General features: G+C 37.7%; 2 protein-coding genes across 4 annotated transcripts; both read left to right on the top strand.

Moving 5' to 3' along the window:
• The first annotated feature begins 987 nt into the window (after window positions 1-987).
• Window positions 988-12,248, top strand: LOC149003131 (uricase / urate oxidase / nodulin 35). 2 transcript variants are annotated; one of them, XM_089137028.1, is made up of 9 exons: window positions 988-1,071; window positions 1,164-1,397; window positions 1,656-1,748; window positions 6,237-6,312; window positions 7,949-8,058; window positions 8,901-8,992; window positions 10,509-10,682; window positions 10,794-10,887; window positions 11,805-12,248. In XM_089137028.1, the coding sequence occupies exons 2-9, from the start codon at window positions 1,194-1,196 to the stop codon at window positions 11,886-11,888; spliced, it is 927 nt and encodes a 308-aa protein (XP_088993154.1). In that variant the 5' UTR covers window positions 988-1,071; window positions 1,164-1,193; the 3' UTR covers window positions 11,889-12,248. The 2 variants fall into 2 exon arrangements, with proteins under 2 accessions (XP_088993154.1, XP_088993153.1); XM_089137027.1 differs by lacking the exon at window positions 988-1,071 and having other exon boundaries at window positions 1,078-1,397.
• A 1,584-nt stretch (window positions 12,249-13,832) lies between these two features.
• On the top strand, window positions 13,833-16,545 carry LOC149003130 (UDP-Glycosyltransferase superfamily protein). Of its 2 annotated transcripts, XM_089139009.1 has the most exons (2): window positions 13,833-14,082; window positions 14,471-16,545. In XM_089139009.1, exon 2 carries the CDS (start codon window positions 14,500-14,502, stop codon window positions 15,844-15,846), a length of 1,347 nt encoding a protein of 448 aa, XP_088995135.1. In that variant the 5' UTR covers window positions 13,833-14,082; window positions 14,471-14,499; the 3' UTR covers window positions 15,847-16,545. The 2 variants fall into 2 exon arrangements, with proteins under 2 accessions (XP_088995135.1, XP_088995134.1); XM_089139008.1 differs by having other exon boundaries at window positions 13,833-16,545.
• The last annotated feature ends 4,017 nt before the right edge of the window (window positions 16,546-20,562 follow it).

Below are 20,562 nucleotides of genomic sequence, written 5' to 3'. Positions count from 1 at the left end.
TATATGACTTAGGAACTTGGAGTTTAACCTTAAAGGTTTGAATTAACTGATCTTGGGGTGAAGACAACCCTCGGGGTGTCTAAAGTGTCTAAATACCTTAAAGAAAGTATATTTGGTACGTTTCAAATCTGAAGAAGTATTGTGAGAATTTGTAGAGATGATCCTCAACCCTCACCGTTTTTAAACCGAACACATAATTTTGGGCCCTCGTTTTTGGTAGAATGTAATTTATTTTTTTTTGTGTTTTTCATATAGTATTTTTTGGGCCCCAGGTGCTTTGTGTGGTCCATACCGGGATGGGGAGCACTTTGTGCTCCCCGTCGGGGGAGCTGATCCGGACTCATTTATAGATTCCTCAACAAGTTTTTAAACGGAATATATAATTTTCCCTTGTTTTTTGGTAGAATTTTTATTTTAAATATAAATGCATAGATCGTCAAGCCAAACACTATGGGCCGTCAGATCAAATTTTGATATCGACCCTGAAATTCAACCGTCAAGATTCAATTTTTAACCGATATTTCAAATCTTACAGTCTGAAATCTTGACTTGACTGTCGCATTTCCTAAATGGAGACCTAAGCAATTTCGTAAATGGTGATCCTTTCTATGCTAGCCTTAGACGGCCACCTACTTTGAATGTGACACGTGGATGAACACGATCGATTGAAGTGGTCGACCCATAATCCAAAGCGTGATGCATGAAACTAAATCTAGCTCAGATATGAGTCAGAACAACATGAACTCCAACCAACTTACCAAATAAGGAATTTCATTTCAAACAACGGGCAGCAGATCCAATGGGCTTAGGAAAACCGGTTTTCCATAGCGGGCCCACCCATTTGACCAGCGAGTCTGTTGGATACCAATCTGACGGACAAAGCTTTTCCTACACGCACAAGAGAATCAATTTGATGCTAATCTGACGGTCAATATATAATATGATGTATCTACTTTTCATCTATGTGTATATATATGTTATCATCCAAACCTGTAAGAATCAAACCGTTTTTTATTAGAAGATCGAATAAAAGAAATATATCGTCTGTTCGTCACCATTAGGCATCAGCTGGTAAGATTCTGCTCAGTTTATGATATAAATCTTCTTGATCTGATCTTGTGAGCTGCGTGAACTAAAACAAAGCTTCTTCTGAATCTGAAAAGGAAGCAGTGAGGTTTGGAAGGGAATCAACCATGGCAGGCGTTATAGATGGCTTGAATTTTCAGCAGCAGCATGGAAAGTCGAGGGTCAGGGTTTCTAGGGTTTGGAGGAAAGTAGATGGTCAAGATTTTTTTGTTGAATGGAATGTGAACATAAGCCTCTTCTCTGATTGTTTGCCTGCGTATGTCCATGGTGATAATTCAGATATCGTGACCACCGATACCATGAAAAACACTGTATTCATTACTCTCTTTATCTGAATTTCTTCTTCTATCTATCTATCTATTATTATTCTATTGTTATCCTCCTTTCTGTTATATCTCGTCCATATTCGATGATATCATCTTTTGCATGATTCTAACTTTGTCAAAATTCATAACTTGATTAACGATTATCTGCTACTAGAAAGAATCCTAATTCTGTGATTACTTTCCAATTGATGGTTTCAATTTTTGGTCTTCACTTTGTATGATTTGAACTGAATCCCAATGCAGGTGTATGCAAAAGCTAAGGAATGTAAAGAAATTACTTCGGTCGAGAACTTTGCAATCGAACTTGGGAGGCATTTTACATCTTACTATCCTAAGGTATGTTACCAGTTTTACTTCATTGGTGTTGCTAGCTCATTAATTTGTAAATTTCTATCTTATAAACCATAGAATGGAAAGCTTATACCTCTGCGGAAATGGAAAAGTAGAGAAAATTATGTTTTTTACACTTTTCATTCGTGTATTCTGCCTCTCAACTGTTTTGAGCAGTTTTGTTCAACGGGGACTGGATACATTCCAGCTCCTTTTCATCTCTCGCCTCTCCCACCTTTATGTATCTCTTATGGCTGTCGTGGATCTCCCACTCTTCGTCTTCCAGTCTCCTCCTCTTCAATCCTCCATCTGTATCCCTCGCAAAACTGAGACCAATCCCTCTTGCAGCTGCCAGAACTTGTTTGTGATCGGCTGCGGATATAAACTGGGACCAAGTCGCCCCTCCATGAGACGCAAAGGTTACACTGTGGGAACTAAGAACCAGAGACAGAAGAGAACAGAGAAATACCTAGGAGCTTTTGCTGGAATTCTTGAGTTTCTGCCAAATGATTATGAGAAAGAAAGGGGAGGCAAGAGAGTAATTACTGGAGTTTTTTTTTGCCCCCTTCCGGGGTGGTCGGGGTGGGTGAGGGCTTCTTGTGTGGGACTCTCTGTGACTTGCCAATCAAGATAAATGCAGGGAACTCGGCACCAAGGTTTTTTTTTTTTTTTTTTTTCTTTTCTTAGTTGTGAGACTGGAAAGAGATTTCTACGAAGCCCAACCCCTTTCTTGAATCACAGCGTCAGGATCTTCATCCTCTATTCAGCAATGACTTTCAAAATTCTCTTTGTGTTGGGCTGGTGATCATTATATAGTGTTTCCCTTACAATGTTAGTTTTATAGAGACATTTTAGAACTTTGTTGAAATCAGAGGGAGAGAGTTGTTGAAGTCATAACTTTTAAGCTTCCTCTTCAAACATGGTCAGCTATGATCCATCAATGCCCTCCAACTCAACCTATTATGGCTGCTATTTTCAAAATCTTCTCTCAGGCATTTGCACAAATTTGTCAGTTATCTATCATAGCGGAAACATCTCCTACGGCCCTTTATCAGCTGCACAACTATAGCTTGGAAGTGCTTCCTGAGCACAGAAACAAACTACCTGTCGACCAGCCCTTGAAGCGGAAGTGATTCCATATATGGGCTTATTTTGATAGCTTCCCCTGTTGATGTCATTGTTATGTATTAAGAGTGTAAACTTTGAAGGTTTTGTTGAAAAATCTGTTATTGGTACCAATCTGGCTGACAATTCAACCGGTAAAGTCTTTGGACCTACTTGTGATGCATTTTTTTTCCTCCTGACTTATGCAATGCTCCCTGTTATGTTCTCATCAGAAAGCCTTGGGGTACTTATCTGATGACCTTGGGTAATGTGATACTGTAGCTTGAAAATTTGTGGCCAGTGTATTGAGAAGTTGGTGTAAGATGTTTTTTAGCGTCTTATTCTTTGTTTGCTAATTGAATTAAGAATTCATGATCATGGTTGTCTTGTATTTTCCTCAAAGTTGTGTTTGCATTGTTCTTTAGAAAATGTTTGAGAATATTCGACCAGATATTCTAGATGTGTTTCATCTGCTGTTGTTTTACTTCAATGACTACTTCGGTGCTTATTCTTGACTGAAGACTTTTATTCTTCTGCTCATCTTTGTATTTTCACCTGTATGTCTCAGACTCTCGATCAGTCTGGGGACTGCGGTTTGGTAAAAGAATGATAAAACACAGTTACAGAGAGACATTTTAACAGGGGACAAATAGAGAAGAAAGAATGATAAAGAAGATAGGTGGAAGAAGGGGAAATCTTATAAGAACTAGTCTTGAAGATGGGGAAGAGGGAGAAGAACACTCATAAGAAGAAGAGGAGGAGAAGAGGGAGGGGGTGGCTGATTACAAGTGTTTAAATAATAAAGGGACATACTTCCATACAAAAATAACTATAGTAGGATTCTTGGTAATTTAAAACTAAAAAAAAAAATCATACTAGGACGCTTAGGAATTTGAAACTGATTAAAACTGATCTTAGATATATCCACCGAAATAAAAATCTAATTACATAATTATCCCAATAAATAAATAACAAAATCCTAAATTATCTCTAGAACTCCCACAAAACAGATCCTATTTTATCTCCTTGCAAGCTGTACTTGGGGCCCACCAAATATGAAAATTATCATCTAGGGTACTGTTCACCATACTGTAGCATGAACAATAACTCCTAGTTGTGCTACATCACCTATACCATTAACTTTCCTTAATTCCTCTGTCCGGTTCAAAGTTGGAGGTATTTGGAAGGCATTTTCTCTGGAATAGATAGTCACATGGGGTATATCATTGGGTGTTGATGTAGTATTTGGATCATTTCGTTTCGTTCATTGTACTATAAGAGCAACTATGGCAGTAAATCTATTGGATGGTGGAAGGAATCATTAGAAGCATGACTCGAGTTAGAAATTCAGTAGGTTTATCTCACTCAAGTTAGCAATGACGGATGTTTCAGAAATTGGAAAGATGAGTGCTACAGCGGAAGAATTTTTCATAGAAATATTATTTTTCATGGAGCCTTTCTATTTGCGTGTATAATGACAATTGTTAAACAAAGGCATTACATGTGGTGATGTCAATGAACTTTCTTATCGGTGGATCTTTAGTAATCCTCCTCGCAGAACTGTTTTGGGTGGTGCTGCTTTAAGGTGTTCATTCCTCTGTTGTGTTGAATCAAAGTTTTTATCATTCCCCCCCCCCCCTTTTTTTTTTTTTTTTGGGGGGGGGGGGGATTCCCCCTGGTTTAGTTGAGGTGCTCTTATCCCCCCCCCCCCTTAAATATTTCAGCTTAACCATCGCCATTGAGGTATTGCTTTAATTAAATGGCTTGAATACATTTTCTCTGTTTGTGTGTGTGTCCGTTTGGTGGTGAATAGCCTACTTCATCTTACCAGGTTTCATGTGGAGATTACTCTCTCTCCCCTCTCCTTTTGTCATGTATTTTATTTCTATATTTCTCATGCTACATTTCGTTACACTTTGCAATCCACCTGTTCATCTCCTTGGTCACAAAAACTTCTAGCAGGACTAGAATTATTTGACTTTGTGGGATCAGCTGAAATCAATTATACACCTGATGAAGAAACAGGTGAGAACTATGCATCAGGATTGAGCTGAAGGAAGTCTGAAGTAAACCAGACTATTCAGATCCTTTGAGATAGGATGGAGGTTCCTGCTGTTCTGTTGAATGGAGTTCGGCTGATGGCTGTGTTGTTGATTGTTGATGATGTCTAATTTGTTGATATTATGATGACAATGAAAGATGGTGTTTATGATGGTTGGAGATGAAGATAAATAGCCTAGAGTCCCGCTAGTTCCCCAACCATCAGAGTCCCACTGACGGCACTTGGTTCTCAAAACAGGAGTGTCATGTAGGCACTCTTGGTGCTGGTAGTCTCAGAGGTACTCTCATACGAGAAGGAAATGTTTGTTTAGATATTCTGGCATTGCCAAACAGCCTCCAAGATATTGAATATACTGGGGAAAGGGACAGGCATACGGAATATCTAGGGAGAAAAGCCCTCATTCTATGGAATTATCCCCTAGAAACATGGAGATTTCATTACCTGGAAATTATCCCAATAAACCTGGAGACTCAGGTTAATACTGGGTTTACCAAGTTTGAACTTGAGCTGGAACTTAGTTTGAACTGTCCATTGAGCTTGTGCTGGATTGTGTGCATTTGCCATGGCTGATAAGGCATGGCCTGGGCCTAAGATGTTACCATGGATGGGTTTGTTAACAGGTGCTGTTAGCCCTGCATCAACCTCAATTTAGCATGACATATCATATCTATTTTGCAACTTGAGTTTTGCATACATTTAAGACGCATAAAGAATTAAAATCTATGTGACTTGGAGAAAAAAGAAGAAGAAGCTGTTAACATCTTGGATGCTGGACTTTATCACCTTGTAGACTCTGTCCTGAGTATCCTGACCAGCAACCTCTTCTAACAGGTTTCCTACTAAAAATGACACAAACTAACTTAAATTGCCTTCTGATAGGGGCTTGCTAGCCACTTCATATTTTTTCTAATATGCCTCCAATAATCTGTTTTCTGGGAATCCAGAGTAGAGATCCGATTCACATCAAGCTGTAGATGGTTGGAAAATAATTGCATCACAATGCTAATGCCGATTAATAAATTATGTGTAGCTGCTAAAAAGGGGACCAAAATCTTCACAAGTTCAGATTTTGGTAGCTTATTGTGAATGGCAGAGACAGTAATAAGACTGGGATTTTACCAGTAAATTTTAAGACTAGGATTTTTCAGTGTTCTGCAAATATTAGAATATGAAAAAATAACGAGACCTAGAAATTAGTGAAGATGATAATTTGCAGTTTCCCCCTTGGCGATATGTATATATTTGCGCTTTTCAATTCATCATCATCGCGATATGCTTACATTTGTATTTTTGGAACTAATTTTTTTATGTTCTAAATTCTAATGTAGGTCACAGCTGCAGTAATCACAATAGTGGAGAAGCCATGGGAACGTGTACATATAGATGGTCAACCACATGAACATGGTTAGTAGATGATCCTTTTACAATGTTAGGTAGAAAAACATAAATTATGTCTATGTTTCATACGAATAAATATTCTGTTCTCTCCAAACAATCAATGTGCTGGTGCTTTCGTATTGGATGCCCGTTGTTGAAAAAGATGTAGGCATATCAGTTTATCAGTGGTCATTTCCTATCATATCAGTTTTTCATTTATATTGATAAGAATGCTAGTGATGGCTGAATTTCACAGGAATCCTGCCCTCTGGCTTGCTTCTGGATTCCCCAAACCCTAACCCTTTGAGGTACCCTGTGGTCAAGTTAATCTCCACTAAAGTATTTCCTTGTTGATCTTTGTTTTAAGAATTTTTCTGAAAGCTTTTTTATGTGAGTCATTCCCTGTAGGTGTTCATATATTGGGTACTCTTTTGAACAATTTTGAGCCTCTCAAATTTGACTGTGAGTTGAGAGAGAAAAGAAATTTCAATCAAATCAAAGCGAGAAAAGAAATGTCAATCAAATCAGAGTGTTCTGGCTGGAATTTAAAGAAAGCCAGGAAGTCCAGATGAAAACATTTTTATGTGAGTCATTCCCAGTAGGTGTTCATATCTTGGGTACTCTTTTGAGTAATTTTGAGCCACTCAAATTTGACAGTCAGTTGAGAGAGAAAAGAAATTTCAATCAAATCAAAGCGAGAAAAGAAACGTCAATCAAATCAAAGTGTTCTGGCTGGAATTTAAAAAAAACCAGGAAGTCCAGATGACGAAATTAAGGTTGTTATAGTGTAGTTTAATGCTTATCATGTCAAAGCTGATTCATAATGAGTGAGGGACATAGATTGGGGTCTTCAGTCGCTGTAACTTAAGAGTTAAAAGACTTGCCAGAGAGCTGAGGCCTCATACCTGAATTCAGAAGGTCAAACACATGTGGAGCTTCCAAATTTACAAAGCATTCTACAAAGTTGAAGACACCTTCAACTCCCCCCCCCCTTCCCGCTGCTAAAGGAAAACCAAAAGAAGGAAAGGGAAATCACAATCCCACCAGTTACATAAGATTCTCTTACAAGATGTTAGTTCTATTCAGCATTAGTATTCAATTACACTATCTATTGTTCATGGTGAGATATAATCCCTCACTCCTTTTTTTTTTGGAACATATATTTCTTTATGGCTTGTCTAATTAATTGCTTTATTAGCAACATATTACTCTTGAATGCATTTACTACTTAACTTTGTGAGATTCTTTAATTTATTTGCTGTTGAATCACTACTCTTTTGTTATTTTGTCATGCTATAGGTAATATGTATTTTACACTTGTACCTACCAGATTCACACTCTGTTGTTAGCTTTTTTACATTTTTCATCATATTGTTCATTCTGTTTCACATTTTAGTATCTTTTATTTATTTATGGTTTTTCAACTGTTGCTATTCCATATGTTTATTTACTATACTTTCTCCTATAATTTTTTCTTTGCTTCAATAAATTTTTTCCATTCTCTGAAATAGTTTCTCCGAACTTATGGAGTCTTCTATCTTGCTTCTTGGTCTATGAGCTATGTCTTCTATGTATCTGAAACTGACTTTAGCATTTTGGTTTTTCAAGTTTATCAGACCTTTCAGGGCCAAGCAGTTAATTATCTTGTGTTTTCTGTCTCCAGGGTTTAAACTTGGATCTGAAAAACATACAACAGAAGTTACAGTGAAGAAGTCTGGTGCTGTATTGGTAACTTGCGGAATCGTGGGGTTGTCTGTGCTGAAAACAACCAAGGTCTGTTTCCAGTATCGCTTGTATCATTGTTCTTCAAAATTACTATGTAAGACAGGTTACTGTTTCAAATTATGCTGCATTCTTAGGAATGAAGGCTTAGGGATTAGAGAAGTAGACTTGCAGTTGGAGAAATTTGGGTAACTAGCATTTAGAATTCAGGAATGGGGTAGAATCTATGTTTTATAGGATGCTTGTGAGACACCTCCATGGACTGGGAACACAGAAAATCCTCATTTGAACACCCCTGGTCTTCTTTTCATATGGTTCCTTGGTATTTGTTTGCCAATGTTGACATATTTTACCTCACTCTTGCCCCAGCCCAACATTGAGAAACCTTACTCCTATAGACATTTTTTTTCCTTCCTCCAGCACCAGCCCTGACCTCTAGAGACCATGCTCCTGCATTGATAAAATCCTGTACTCGTAGGTCTTAAATACGGATGAGTGCACATTGGAAACTGGTAACTATTTGTTTGAATTGATTACTTTTTAATTGTGAATTTGCCTGGATTCCTGTTTGCATGTGCTACTTTTAGGTGCAGGAAGGATGGGAGTTTTTTCATGGTGGACATGCTATGACCTCTACCTTTTAATTCCTCCTCTCTAATACTTGCCCATATTTCTCTTGTGAGAAAAACTTGTAGAAATATAATATTTTTTTTCAATCCATACTTATGTTTTTTGGTAGAAATTTCAATCCATACTTTGATATATTTTATTTTATTGTATTTTTTTTGGGGTAATCATCCATGCTTTCATATTGATGTCCCAAATCATGATAAGTGACATAGTACATTCAATATACTTGTTTCTCATACTCTCCCCCCACTTGCAATGAACAGTCAGGTTTTGAAGGATATATCAAGGACAAATACACTGCTCTGCCTGAAACAAAGGAAAGGATATTGGCAACTGAAGTCAGTGCTTTGTGGAGGTATGACTTAGCCATTTTATATTGGAAGGCTTACAGGATAGAAAAATTAAATGATCATCCAACATGAATCAGAAGTTCCTCATCTCATTAAAATTCAGATTTACCAAAAGTGGATTTCTATGCTGTACTTCTGCATTTACCCAGCACCCTTCCCACATTCAGTAACATTTAATGTGAGTGTATTGTTTAATTTCCTGGAGAAGGTTAACAAAACATTGTTAATGTCAGTGCACTGGTCTCTGTGTAGAAATCTTCCAGATATTTGTTTGTCCTTGTATATGTATCAGTTAAATCTATTTGCTAAGTAACCTAAATTCAGGAATGTCATTCTTAGGGCATGTGGAATCCACCACTTTATGCTTTAGTCCAATTCTAACACTTATGGCACTTGCAATATGAAATAGGTTTTCCTCCCTCACCCAAGTTTCTACAGCATGGTTTAGTTAAGTACTTCAGTCTCAGTGACAATGGGAGCTTATAGGAGCGCAGTAAAATCCTGTCAATAAAATGGAATTCATTGGAAGTCCAAGATGAGATTGTCTAGAGTCCAGCATGGGCAGGAGTTCACTGTCTCTGTTTGGACTCTGTTTAGTGCTGGCCAAACTCTATCCAACGTCCAGAAATTTTCCGGTGTCTGCTGACCATAATTGAGTGCTATGCAGTGAGCAGAGTGACAGCCTATGACAGAAACTTATGTTGCACCATGTTCAACATCAACATTGGCCAACATCTGCCCACTCAAACCTCCGTATCTTTCTCACCTGATTTCCAAAATGATTTTTCCTATATAAAGCCAACTCATAAGGGTAACATTTCTCTTTCTTATGATCTTCATGCAGTGAGTGCTATACTCAGTTTATTCACATGCCTGAAGAACATGCCATAACTTTTCATTCTGATACCAGATTGATCTGATTCAAGTTTATTTGAAAGATTACTCGGAGATCTTAATTTATTATTACTCGAGCTCCAAAGTTTAACTAGAAGGCAATTCCCAACAATCTGTGAAGTTACTGCTACTGCACCAACAATACTGAAAAACATGAACTGAAACTCTGAGTTAGGTATGGATGCTAAGCTCAACCATGTAACCTATCTCTTCTCAGCTCATGCCCTTGCAGTTGACATGCAATATCTGCCTCTGACCATACCTGCCCATAAATCAACTCTCTGCACTGCTCAGTTCCACACATGTCATCTACCATCTTCTACAGCTCTTTCATACCAAAACCTCAATGTGAGTGTATTGACTCTCTGACTGTGTTGACAGAATGACAACAAATGCTGAAGCTCCAAGAAGGTCTTTGTGATTTTTCTGGTACATCTTCATTAAATGTTGTCTATTTCATCTAAATTAAACTTGTAACCCTTAATGTTTGAAGTAAACTTTTTATGAAGTTCAGAATCATTGCACAAAAAATATACTGTTCTGGCCAGCTCAATAGAAGTATTGCATTGTAGGCTTAGATTATCTAACAAATAATATACTCATGGGATGGATTATTAATAATTGCAGGTACAAATTTGAATCCCTTTCTAGCATTCCTTTGAGGCCTCTTTACTTTACTGAGAAATACCTGGATGTAAAGAAAGTACTGGAAAAGACCTTCTTTGGTCCTCCAAAAGGGGGAGTTTATAGTGCCTCAGTTCAGGCCACTCTTTATGACATGTGCCAGGCTGTTATGAGCAGGTTCTCTCTCTCTCTCTCTCTCTCTCTCTCTCTGTGTTTAGTTCTTATCATGTGAGTGCTTAGAGTTGAATATTGGGATATTCTGATTTTCTTAATTGTTGCTTTTGTCAGGTTCCCTGATATTTCATCAATCGAGCTAAACATGCCTAATCTCCATTTCTTACCAGTCAATCTACCAAACAAGAATGCTCCAACTATTGTGAAGGTAGATCTTCTTTCATTACCCATTTAAAGTTCACTGTCAAAAGATGAATCAACCTGGAATGTTGGCTTGGATTATGGCTATTCCTGTTTGTTTGGTTGACCCAATAACTGATCATTTCGCTTTTAAAGATAGGTTTCTTAGTCTGCTCTAGTCTACCTACTTCATCTTGGACAATTTCCCGAACTGGTTGGTTTCAAACTGGTTTTGTGGGCTGCCTGATCAACTGTTGAGCTACTAACTAACCAAATTGACTGTGGCAGTTCCTTCCTCCATACTTCCTTCTCTGAATTTTATTAACATGTATTATATTTAAAAGAATGAGACATATTTACTATCTCTGCACCTTTACTCATATCAATTAAGGTTTGCTACTAAACCCCCCCCCCCCACAAAAAAAATTAAAAAAATAAAATAAAATAGACTTATCTTTTTAGAGTACAAAAAAATCAAAACTAGAAGAGAAAGTAATTGTTTTTTTCTTTTCTTGTCAGAGAATGATAACTAAAAATTAATAGATAAACTAATTGGAGAAAGAATCCTGGAATTGTGGAATTAGATAATCATGAAAAACGAAAGGATGAACAATAGATCAACTTTTGTTCTCACCAGTACTTGATACATCTGAAACTCATGTTTTGGGCATGGGAATGACAGTCCTACCAGAGGGGGGGGGGGGGGAGGGAATAGGGAATCCTAAGCATTTTAATCATGGGGTGAGACCCCGAGAATTTACAACAGAATAGTATATCTTTTTGTTTGCATCTTTCGTAAAAATTTTATTTTCCTGTATCGGAGTCTGCGGTAGGGGATGTGGGGTACTGTCTCTTTTTGCCACAGTTTGTCATGGTTTTCTGGTTAAGTACTACTGTGCTACGCCTTATCTCACCCATTGAACTGTTTTTTATGAGATCTTGCAGTTTGAAGACGACGTCTATACACCTACAGATGAACCACATGGAACAATTCAAGCTAGCTTGAGCCGCATCTCGTCCAGGATGTAGAAGGCCATTGTATGAAATTACATGTGTGTTGTGTCTTGTACAATACAGCATCCACCGTACCTTTCTCTTCTAAAATTAAGCTTGAGTGGAGAAGAAAGCCACATTGCTGCTGGTTCAGAGATACACAAGCAGTGCTGTTAATTATAGTGTTGTGACTTGTTTTAGACTCTTCATGAAGAGTAAGATTATCACATTACTGTATTTATGTGCTTGATCATAACTTTGGATTGACATCCTTTCTACTTTCCTTGGTATGATTCCAAAATTTTCATCTCTTGTTTGATCACTTGGGCCATAAAGAGGATCCGGCTCTTCTCTATGAAGTGTTTTCATTTAGCAGATTCTGTAGTGTATGGCGATATGTGCATGGCACATCAACAGTTAGGCTCTTTTTGGTATCAATTCTCATTCTCTATTATAAGGTTTTTTCATTATTTTAAGTTGTTTGGCATCTATTATCAGTTTTATTTTTATTTAAAATAATAGAAAATCTTCCAAAATTCATAATGAACTTTTTGTCAATTATGAATTATGGTGAGAATTTCATTCTCTTCATTTATGCACAAGTTTACTTAAAATTTCTTACCAAAAAAAGTTTACTTAAAATTTTATGGTTAGGATGAGGGTAAAATAGTCAATACACATGTTTTTATAAAAATCATATTTTTTCTCTCTTTTATCACTTGCTCACTATTATTTACTAATAACTTTTTATTTTGACACCAAACTTATTTTTCATTCCATAATTTAATTTTGACAAAATTCACCAAACCATTTTTCATTCTTGACCAACAATGAATTCTTGTACTTATTTATTTTAAATATGCATAATAGAGAATGAGAATTGATACCAAAAAGAGCCTTAGATATCTCATTGGATGAGTGTGCCTAAAGTAGAGGATCCCGATCTGATTTTAATTCTCTTCTATATAGGAAACCTAAAAGCGGTTCTTAGTTATTTTCAAAATATTTCTCTAAATTTAGATCTTGTTAGTCACACTTTTTAGTTGTGTTTAACTAAAAGGAAATCACAACTTTGTTGAATAAAAGTTCATTTCCAATAATGTTGCTACAACCATAGCCAGAAAGAAGGTTATTCCTCAGTATCTCTAGGGTTGGTGGGTGTTTTTTTTTTTTTTTTTTTTTTTTTTTTGGGGGGGGGGGGGGGTTGTGGGGCAAATAAAAATCTGATGGGAGTATAGGCAGCGTACAACCTTTCGCCAAATTTTGGCAATTTTGGTGCATGGCGAACCGAAACGAACCCTGAAACTCGAGTTTGCAATATATCGCCTCGACCAATATATCGTCAAAATATTGATATTTTGCCAATTTCTCTTAAGATTTTATAATGGAATCTTCATGTCAATGGACAATCTTATCAATTCTGTCTCAATGATTCAAGACTCAAAAGGTGATGTGCCAAATATGATCAAGCAGGATAATTTACATAAAAAAATTAGAAAAACATTTTATAGCAAAATCATCAAGATTAATGAGTAATCTTACAAATTATATTCCATTAATACGGGTCTCAAAAGTTTATGTACCAAATGTGGTAGGGAAGATGTATATATTCAATTATGTCCGAATGATTTAGGCCTTAAAAGGTAACATGTTAAATGTGTTAAATGTGGTTAGGAAGGAGAATTTAAATGAAAGAATTTATCAGAAATAATTCAAATTTATTAAATATTAACACCAAATTTGGGCCCAAAATGACCAAAAATATCCCTGAAATGGGGGTCGAAATCTGCCGAAATTTTTTTGGATTCAAGGTTCATCTCCAGCCAGCTTGCGCGCACCACGACTACATCCTCAGGGGAGCTTTTATTTAATTAATATAGACATTCACCCCGCTGGCCTCAAGGGGATTCAAACTCTGACCTCCTATGTGGAAACGTTGGTCTTTTGCCAACTGCCGAAATTTGAACCAAATCTCGCAGAAATTTCGGCCAGATTTCGCCAGGTAGCGAACCGGCAAGGAACGAAATGCCGTATGGGGTGTTACACTGTTACCCTGTCTTTTCGGTTTTCCTTGATTAGGTCTTGTTCAACTGGAAGTCATACGGTGAATCTAATCGTTGGCGGCGCCCTGATTTAGTTTCGGCGTCTGAGAAATTCAATTATCGTTAAATTTCTGATACTCAGATTTCCAGGATTGATCACTGCTCAAGGGTCGATCACTCATGTTGAGGTAATAGAAGATCTCTTCATTTCTTTTGGGCACCCAAAAGTACTTATTCTTTCCCTCAATTTTTTTGGGTTTTCAATACCACGTTTGCTCTTGTGGATTTGAGATTTCCAAATGCCATTTTAGAAACCGAATTCCTGAACTGGTATATATTTGTATGTCTTGGATTCTGGTATGGCATCTATTGTAACCCATACATACCAAATGCTTGTTCTATCATTAACATGTTAGCTGTGATTTGTCATACATTTCTGCATTTCAGAAGTAGTTCTCTTTAAATTGAACACAGAAATGGATCCTCATGAAATCCCTCAACCCCAAAACCCACCCTATATGCTTCCAAATCGTCCACTGATGTCGAAACTCAAACTATTCACATTCTGGGTGGCAGCTGTTGTGGTTCTCCTTCTGGCCATCTCCATGAGTTTCACCAAAACAAATTATTTCAAGCTCCAATATTTGAGATCAGGCCTCTCTCGGACAGCAGCTAAACCCAATTCCACGCCTCCATATTGTGTTCTTTGGATGGCACCTCTACTTTCTGGAGGAGGGTATAGTTCAGAAGCTTGGGCATATTTGATGGCTCTGCATGACAACATGAGAAAGAGAAACCCTGTATATAGGTTAGCAATTAAGCAACATGGGGATCTAGAGAGCCTGGAATTCTGGCAAGGTTTGCCTATAGAGAGCAAAGACTTGGTTTATGAGCTTTACAATACAGAATGTAGGATGAATAAGACTATTGTGATTTGTCACAGTGAACCAGGGGCTTGGTATCCCCCTTTATTTGAGACATTACCTTGTCCCCCTACTGGTTATGAGGAACCCTTATTCGTCATTGGTCGTACCATGTTTGAGACTGACAGGGTCAATCCTGAACATGTGAAGCGGTGTAACGGAATGGATTCTGTTTGGGTTCCTACTGACTTTCATGTTTCTACATTTATTCAAAGTGGGATTGAAGCATCCAAGGTCGTAAAGATTGTCCAGCCGGTGGATGTGAAGTTCTTTGATCCGTCAAAGTATAAAGAGTTGTCTCTTGCCCCCATAGAGAAACTGGTTTTAGGCTCAGTTACTGGGATCTCAAATTCTCAGAAGAACAGGAAGTTTGTTTTCTTAAGTATTTTCAAGTGGGAATACAGGAAAGGGTGGGATCTGCTGTTGAGGTCGTACCTGAATGAATTTTCTGGGAGGGATAATGCAGCATTATATCTTCTAACAAATCCTTATCATTCTGATAGAGACTTTGGGAATAAGATTATAGATTATGTTGAACAATCGGAAATGAAAATGCCTACCAGTGGGTGGCCATTGGTTTACTTAATTGACAACCACATAGCTCAGATGGATCTTCCTAAACTCTATCGTGCAGCTGATGTATTTGTTCTACCATCGAGGGGAGAAGGATGGGGTCGCCCCATTGTGGAGGCCATGGCAATGTCTTTGCCAGTGATTGCAACGAACTGGTCTGGTCCTACAGAGTATTTGACAGAGGAAAACAGTTATCCATTGCCTGTGGATGAAATGAGTGAAGTAATGGAAGGGCCATTTAAGGGTCACCTCTGGGCTGAACCTTCAGTTGATAAGCTCAGAGTTTTGATGAGACATGTGATAAGTAATCCCGAGGAAGGTAGAGAGAAGGGGAAGAAGGCTAGGGAAGACATGATAAGGAGATTCTCTCCTGAGGTTGTTTCAGGCATGGTTGTTGATAAAATTGAGAAGATCTTAGCAAGAAAGACTAATATCAGTGGTTTCACTGATACTTAATATAAGATTTGGAAAAGAAGTTGCAGTCTAGGCATTTGTAAAGAATCTGTCTTCTTGGGTAGGTTTTCTGCGAGCCCAAGCACAAAAGAGAAAGAAGTAAAAGAAAGCAAAGACAAGTTTTCAGGTTTAATTGATGAGTTCAAACAAAAGTAAGAAAGGTTGATAGAGTAATAGAAAAGGCATTTGTGTATTGCAGCTTCAGTTGGTATTGATTGTGAATCAAAGGCTTGTCTTTGTTCCCCCATTCTTCCATTATGACCTAAAAATATCAAGATCTATATAAGATTACATGTCAACCTTTCTGAGATTGGAGATACACCAAAATATGATTCCTTAATCCTTGGATTGAAATAATGTGGTTTGAGATATTTCAGTTTAATGGGACTATGTTTAAAATTAAAAGGGTCTTGATGTACTTTTAGCATGCTTACTAGTATCAGATTTCAAGCCACATCCTCTCACAGATGAGCATCATTTGGAGGACTGTTAACCTCTTGAGGGATATCATCTGCTGTAAGACATCAAATGCATCGTTGACTGTTCAACAATGCCGATGTTGTGTGGCTCAGTTGTGAGAAAGGACTTCCAGAACTTCATTTTAAAACAGGAATCTTATGATCTACAACCTGCTTTTGAAAATTAGCAATATGGTGATCACAATAAGAGAAGAGTACCCCGTGCCTTTTCTGCAATCTCTATTCAAATCACCTCCAGATCCTCCATTTCTTTCTGACTTGATCCCTAGCATCCGATGGGTATATTGTTCTCTCTTCTTGGCCCCCGGGCTGTTTATGATTCCCACATCCCAAAAGCTATCCCTCTCTCCTCCTTTATCTCTAATGGCTCTTGGTCCCCTTCTCCCCATCCTAGTCTCACTCAAGTTTGGAACTCCATTCCCTCCCCTCTCGTCCTTTGCTTTCAACCTCACCATTTGGATCCCCTCTCATACCAAAACCTTTATGACCTCCTTTGCATGGAACCTCCTGAGGTCCCCCTCTCCTTTCCCCTGGGCCCCTCTGGTTTGGTTCAAATGCCACATCCCCCGCCACTCGCTCACCCTTTGGAGGGTTCTTAACCTGACCCTCCCAACCCAATCTTTCATCATCAATATTTTCTCATAATCGCTCCATCTGGAGCTTAGCCCTTGCTTCTATTTGGCATAGATTGAGACGTTCTTTTGATTTTGCCCGAGATTGAAATTTGATCCTGAGAAACTTCTTTAGCTCCACGATTTGCGACCAAGTGGGTAAGCTTGTCTTTGCCGTTACCGTTCACCATTTATAGGAGATAGACTTCCAAATCCCGATGCCGAGTCTTGATTTGAAATGCCATCTATTTTGATTTCTTATAGACTTATAACTTTCTCTCGTCTTCCAGTCATTGACTCTCCAAGGAATAGGTTGATTATTAGTTTCTGGAGTCTAGCCTCCTCTTTTCAGTCGCCCTCTTGACTGGCTATTGCCCCTCTCTCTCTCCCTATTTCTTTTTGTATTTCTCGTTGGCTCCGTATTTTTAATATAATTATTTATTCAAAAAAAAAAGAAAAGAGTGAGAGTAGTTTTTTTTGTTTGGTAATCGAGTAAGACTAGCTTCAAGAGCTTTAGTTTGTGTAAATTGGTAATGTGTGCAATTAAAGTACAATATGGAAAACCAATGATTATGTTGAAATGACAAAGCTACCCATTGTTCAAGAGATAAAGTTCCAGCATTTTATTAATTTGATATTATCTTCTTTGTTTTTTTTTTTTTTGGGTAGAAATTAATTTGATAATTATCTTATGAAATCTAAGTTGTTGAGTAGAAGTGTATAACTACTAAGTAGCTCATTCCCTCACAACTCTACTAGTTAGTATGCCGCCGTTTTACCTAATATATAAAAATAGTATTTTCTTTTGCTGAAGAAAAAAAAACCCTTTTTTAAACTCTTTTTTTTTTTTTAAATTTCCAGAATTAACCTTACAGTGTTCTTATATAAATCACCATTCCGCTCTGTTAAAGAAAACCCCATTCCTTCTCGTTCTAAAAAGTAAAAACCCCTTTTGGGTTTCTTGGTTTCTTTCACTCTCGCTGGACCTCTTCGCTGATTTTCGGCAAAGATGGTGAAGATCGTCGGAATAGTTTCTCTTCCGGTAGTTTTCTATGACGGAGAACGTGAGATCAGTATTGGCAATGCTGAAATCTACCAATCCCTAGAATTCAAGAGATTGCAGTTACTGATCAGTCAAAGAATCGGAGTTTCTCCATATCAGTTCTCTATATCGTTAATCCGCCGTAATTTTCCACAATCGTCGATGGATAAACGACGGAGATTTCCTATCACCGAAAAGACAGATTTCGATGAAATCATGAAAGAGGAAGATTCTTACTTCTTCGTCAAGAGATTGAAGAAGGAACGGAAGGGGAAAAGATCAAGAAGCTTCGATGAGAACGGTTATTCGTTCGATCCGATCGAAATCCCACCGGAAAAAAGAGCTCCTCCAGAGAAGATTCTACTCCGACGAGATCCTGTGATTAAACCACCAGAATTCGGGTTACTGTCGCCGCATTATAATCAGATTACATCGTCGGAATTTCTTTACAGAGGAATGATGAATTATGAGAACCAGCTACTAAAATTGAAGGCACAGATGGAAAGGTATTTGATTTCAACTACCAATACTTCTCCCTACATGCAAGAAAGATACCTTCTTGGAAGGGCTAATCAATCGGTTTCGACTGTTGTTTGTCAAATTTGTTCGTTCTGTTTGGTCGCCAAGGAAACCCCACCTTCGTTCCATTGGTGTGTGTATGATGAAGTAACAGTTGGGTTTCGCACAACTGCTGGCCCCATTGCAAGGCCGGGTCAAGGTTCTTGCTAAGCTCTGATTCCTGTGTAGCTACTTGTTTTTCTTCTAATCGTGTATAGAAGGAAGGTTGCAGAGAGGAAAAGAAACAGAAGCGGTAGGGGAACTGTGAGTTTCAGCAAAGAAAGTACGGCTTTATATACATTTTTGAAGAACAAGGCTGGATTTTTGGCTAGCCACAAAAAATTTTATTTTTTGGTGAAAAAGAAGTTTTATTGAATTTTTTTTTGTGAAAAGGAAGTTTTATTGATTTTTTTTTTGTGAAAAAGAAGTTTTATTGAATCATTGAGCTGCGAGAAGCATTGACATCTGAGATCAATTAGTTGGAAAGCTTTCACCAACAAGGTCAGTGTGAACCCTGAGGAGTGGCTCAGTTGGTGTTTTGGAAAAATTTTAGTGTCACCTTTTGAATTATTTTATAAAACTAATGATACCTCCTGAGTTACTCTAACTCAATGTGTGACTCTTTTCTTCATATATTTTTTGGTATATAACTTCTTCCTTTCATAATTGTAAATCTTCATAAAGTCTTGGAGATGTAGGTTATGGGTAGTGTTTTTAAATATGAGGTTAATATTAAAAGTGAATAAATAAAAACTAAGATTAATAATGTCAATAAATGTTAGAGTACCAGTTGCACATATTATAGAGAGTCCTAGATTTACCAACCTCTAAATCTAGGGTTCATTATATATTTGAATTTACTAAATCCTTATCACAACAATATACACTTGGTACACAACTCTCTTGAATTTGAAATTCAAAACAATTGTTATCCTAATATTTTTCTGTCTTGAGTTTTGTTGAAGTAAACCCTTCATCAATTCAAATTCAAATTTAAATTACTGATTTGGTTGCTAAGAAGTCTATATACAACTAGTACTCTAATATACAACTAGTACTCTAATAGTAATAGAAGATTAGATCAATATACTGCAAAACTCGATGACACTAATAAAAGGGATAATTTAGGGGATGGGGAGTCATGGGATTGAAAATTCCCCTTTTTTTTTCGCAAAGAGCTTCAGTGCTGCATATGGTAAGGATATTGAATAAATGATCTAGGTTGAAATCTTGAATCTTGACCACCCAATTCTATGTGTTTTTTTTTTTTTTTTTAACACTATATGCAAAATGAGTGGTGGAGATTTTGACTTTGACCACTTGGTTCAATCGTGGCCATATGTAGCTAATTTGAAGCATTGAAGTTGAGCCCTTTGCCATTGCAGGGTTGGTTCAGTGGTAAAGACCCATACTTCTCAATGGAGAGATCTTGGGTTCGACCCTTGTGGACGGCATTCCATTTCTGCATTACATTTCTAGTATTAAAAAAGCACCGATACCAAAAAAAAAAAAATTGAGCCTTGTTGGCCTTTCTCCTTCTTTTTTTTTTTTTTTGGTAAATAGCACTTCATTTAGATAACTAAAAAAAGTACAAACACACATGCATGAGTACACAAGGTTCAAAGCGAACCAAGGAGCGGCAAATGACCAAATTGTCGGACATGCAATAGACAAGGTCAGCCAGGGTAAGGGTTGGGTCCAAGCCCAACATCCACAAAACCCTTTAGAACAAGCACACCAAAAACACACCAACACCCTCAAAGGGGGACATACTACACGCCTCAAGGGCGGACAAAACACCCTCATAGGGGGACAAATTACACGCCTCAAGGGCGGACATAACACCCTCATAGGGGAACATATTATACGCCTCAAGGGCGGACCCAAAACTCCTATAGTTGTAGCAATGGTAGCAGCGAAAGTGCGGATAAGGTTCGGACCTCCCATCCCACGCAAGCAAAGGCGTACTTGTCAAGCTCGACGCAAAAAAAATTATACCTAGTCTTGGAGTTGTTCTGCGGTGTGCACC

This window comes from Hakea prostrata, chromosome 10 (genome assembly GCF_041222555.1).
Source record: "Hakea prostrata isolate BN-2017 chromosome 10, UWA_Hpros_2, whole genome shotgun sequence".
NCBI lineage: Eukaryota > Viridiplantae > Streptophyta > Magnoliopsida > Proteales > Proteaceae > Hakea > Hakea prostrata.
This window is presented reverse-complemented; position numbering and strand designations above follow the sequence as displayed.

Bases quoted from the DNA above. Each gene is read 5' to 3' on its own strand.
- LOC149003131 (XM_089137028.1), top strand. From the start codon at position 1,194: ATGGCAGGCGTTATAGATGGCTTGAATTTTCAGCAGCAGCATGGAAAG. The intron at 1,398-1,655 runs GTATTCATTACT...ATCCCAATGCAG, and splicing joins CCGATACCATGAAAAACACT to GTGTATGCAAAAGCTAAGGA. The intron at 8,993-10,508 runs GTATGACTTAGC...TAATAATTGCAG, and splicing joins GAAGTCAGTGCTTTGTGGAG to GTACAAATTTGAATCCCTTT.
- LOC149003130 (XM_089139008.1), top strand. From the start codon at position 14,371: ATGGATCCTCATGAAATCCCTCAACCCCAAAACCCACCCTATATGCTT.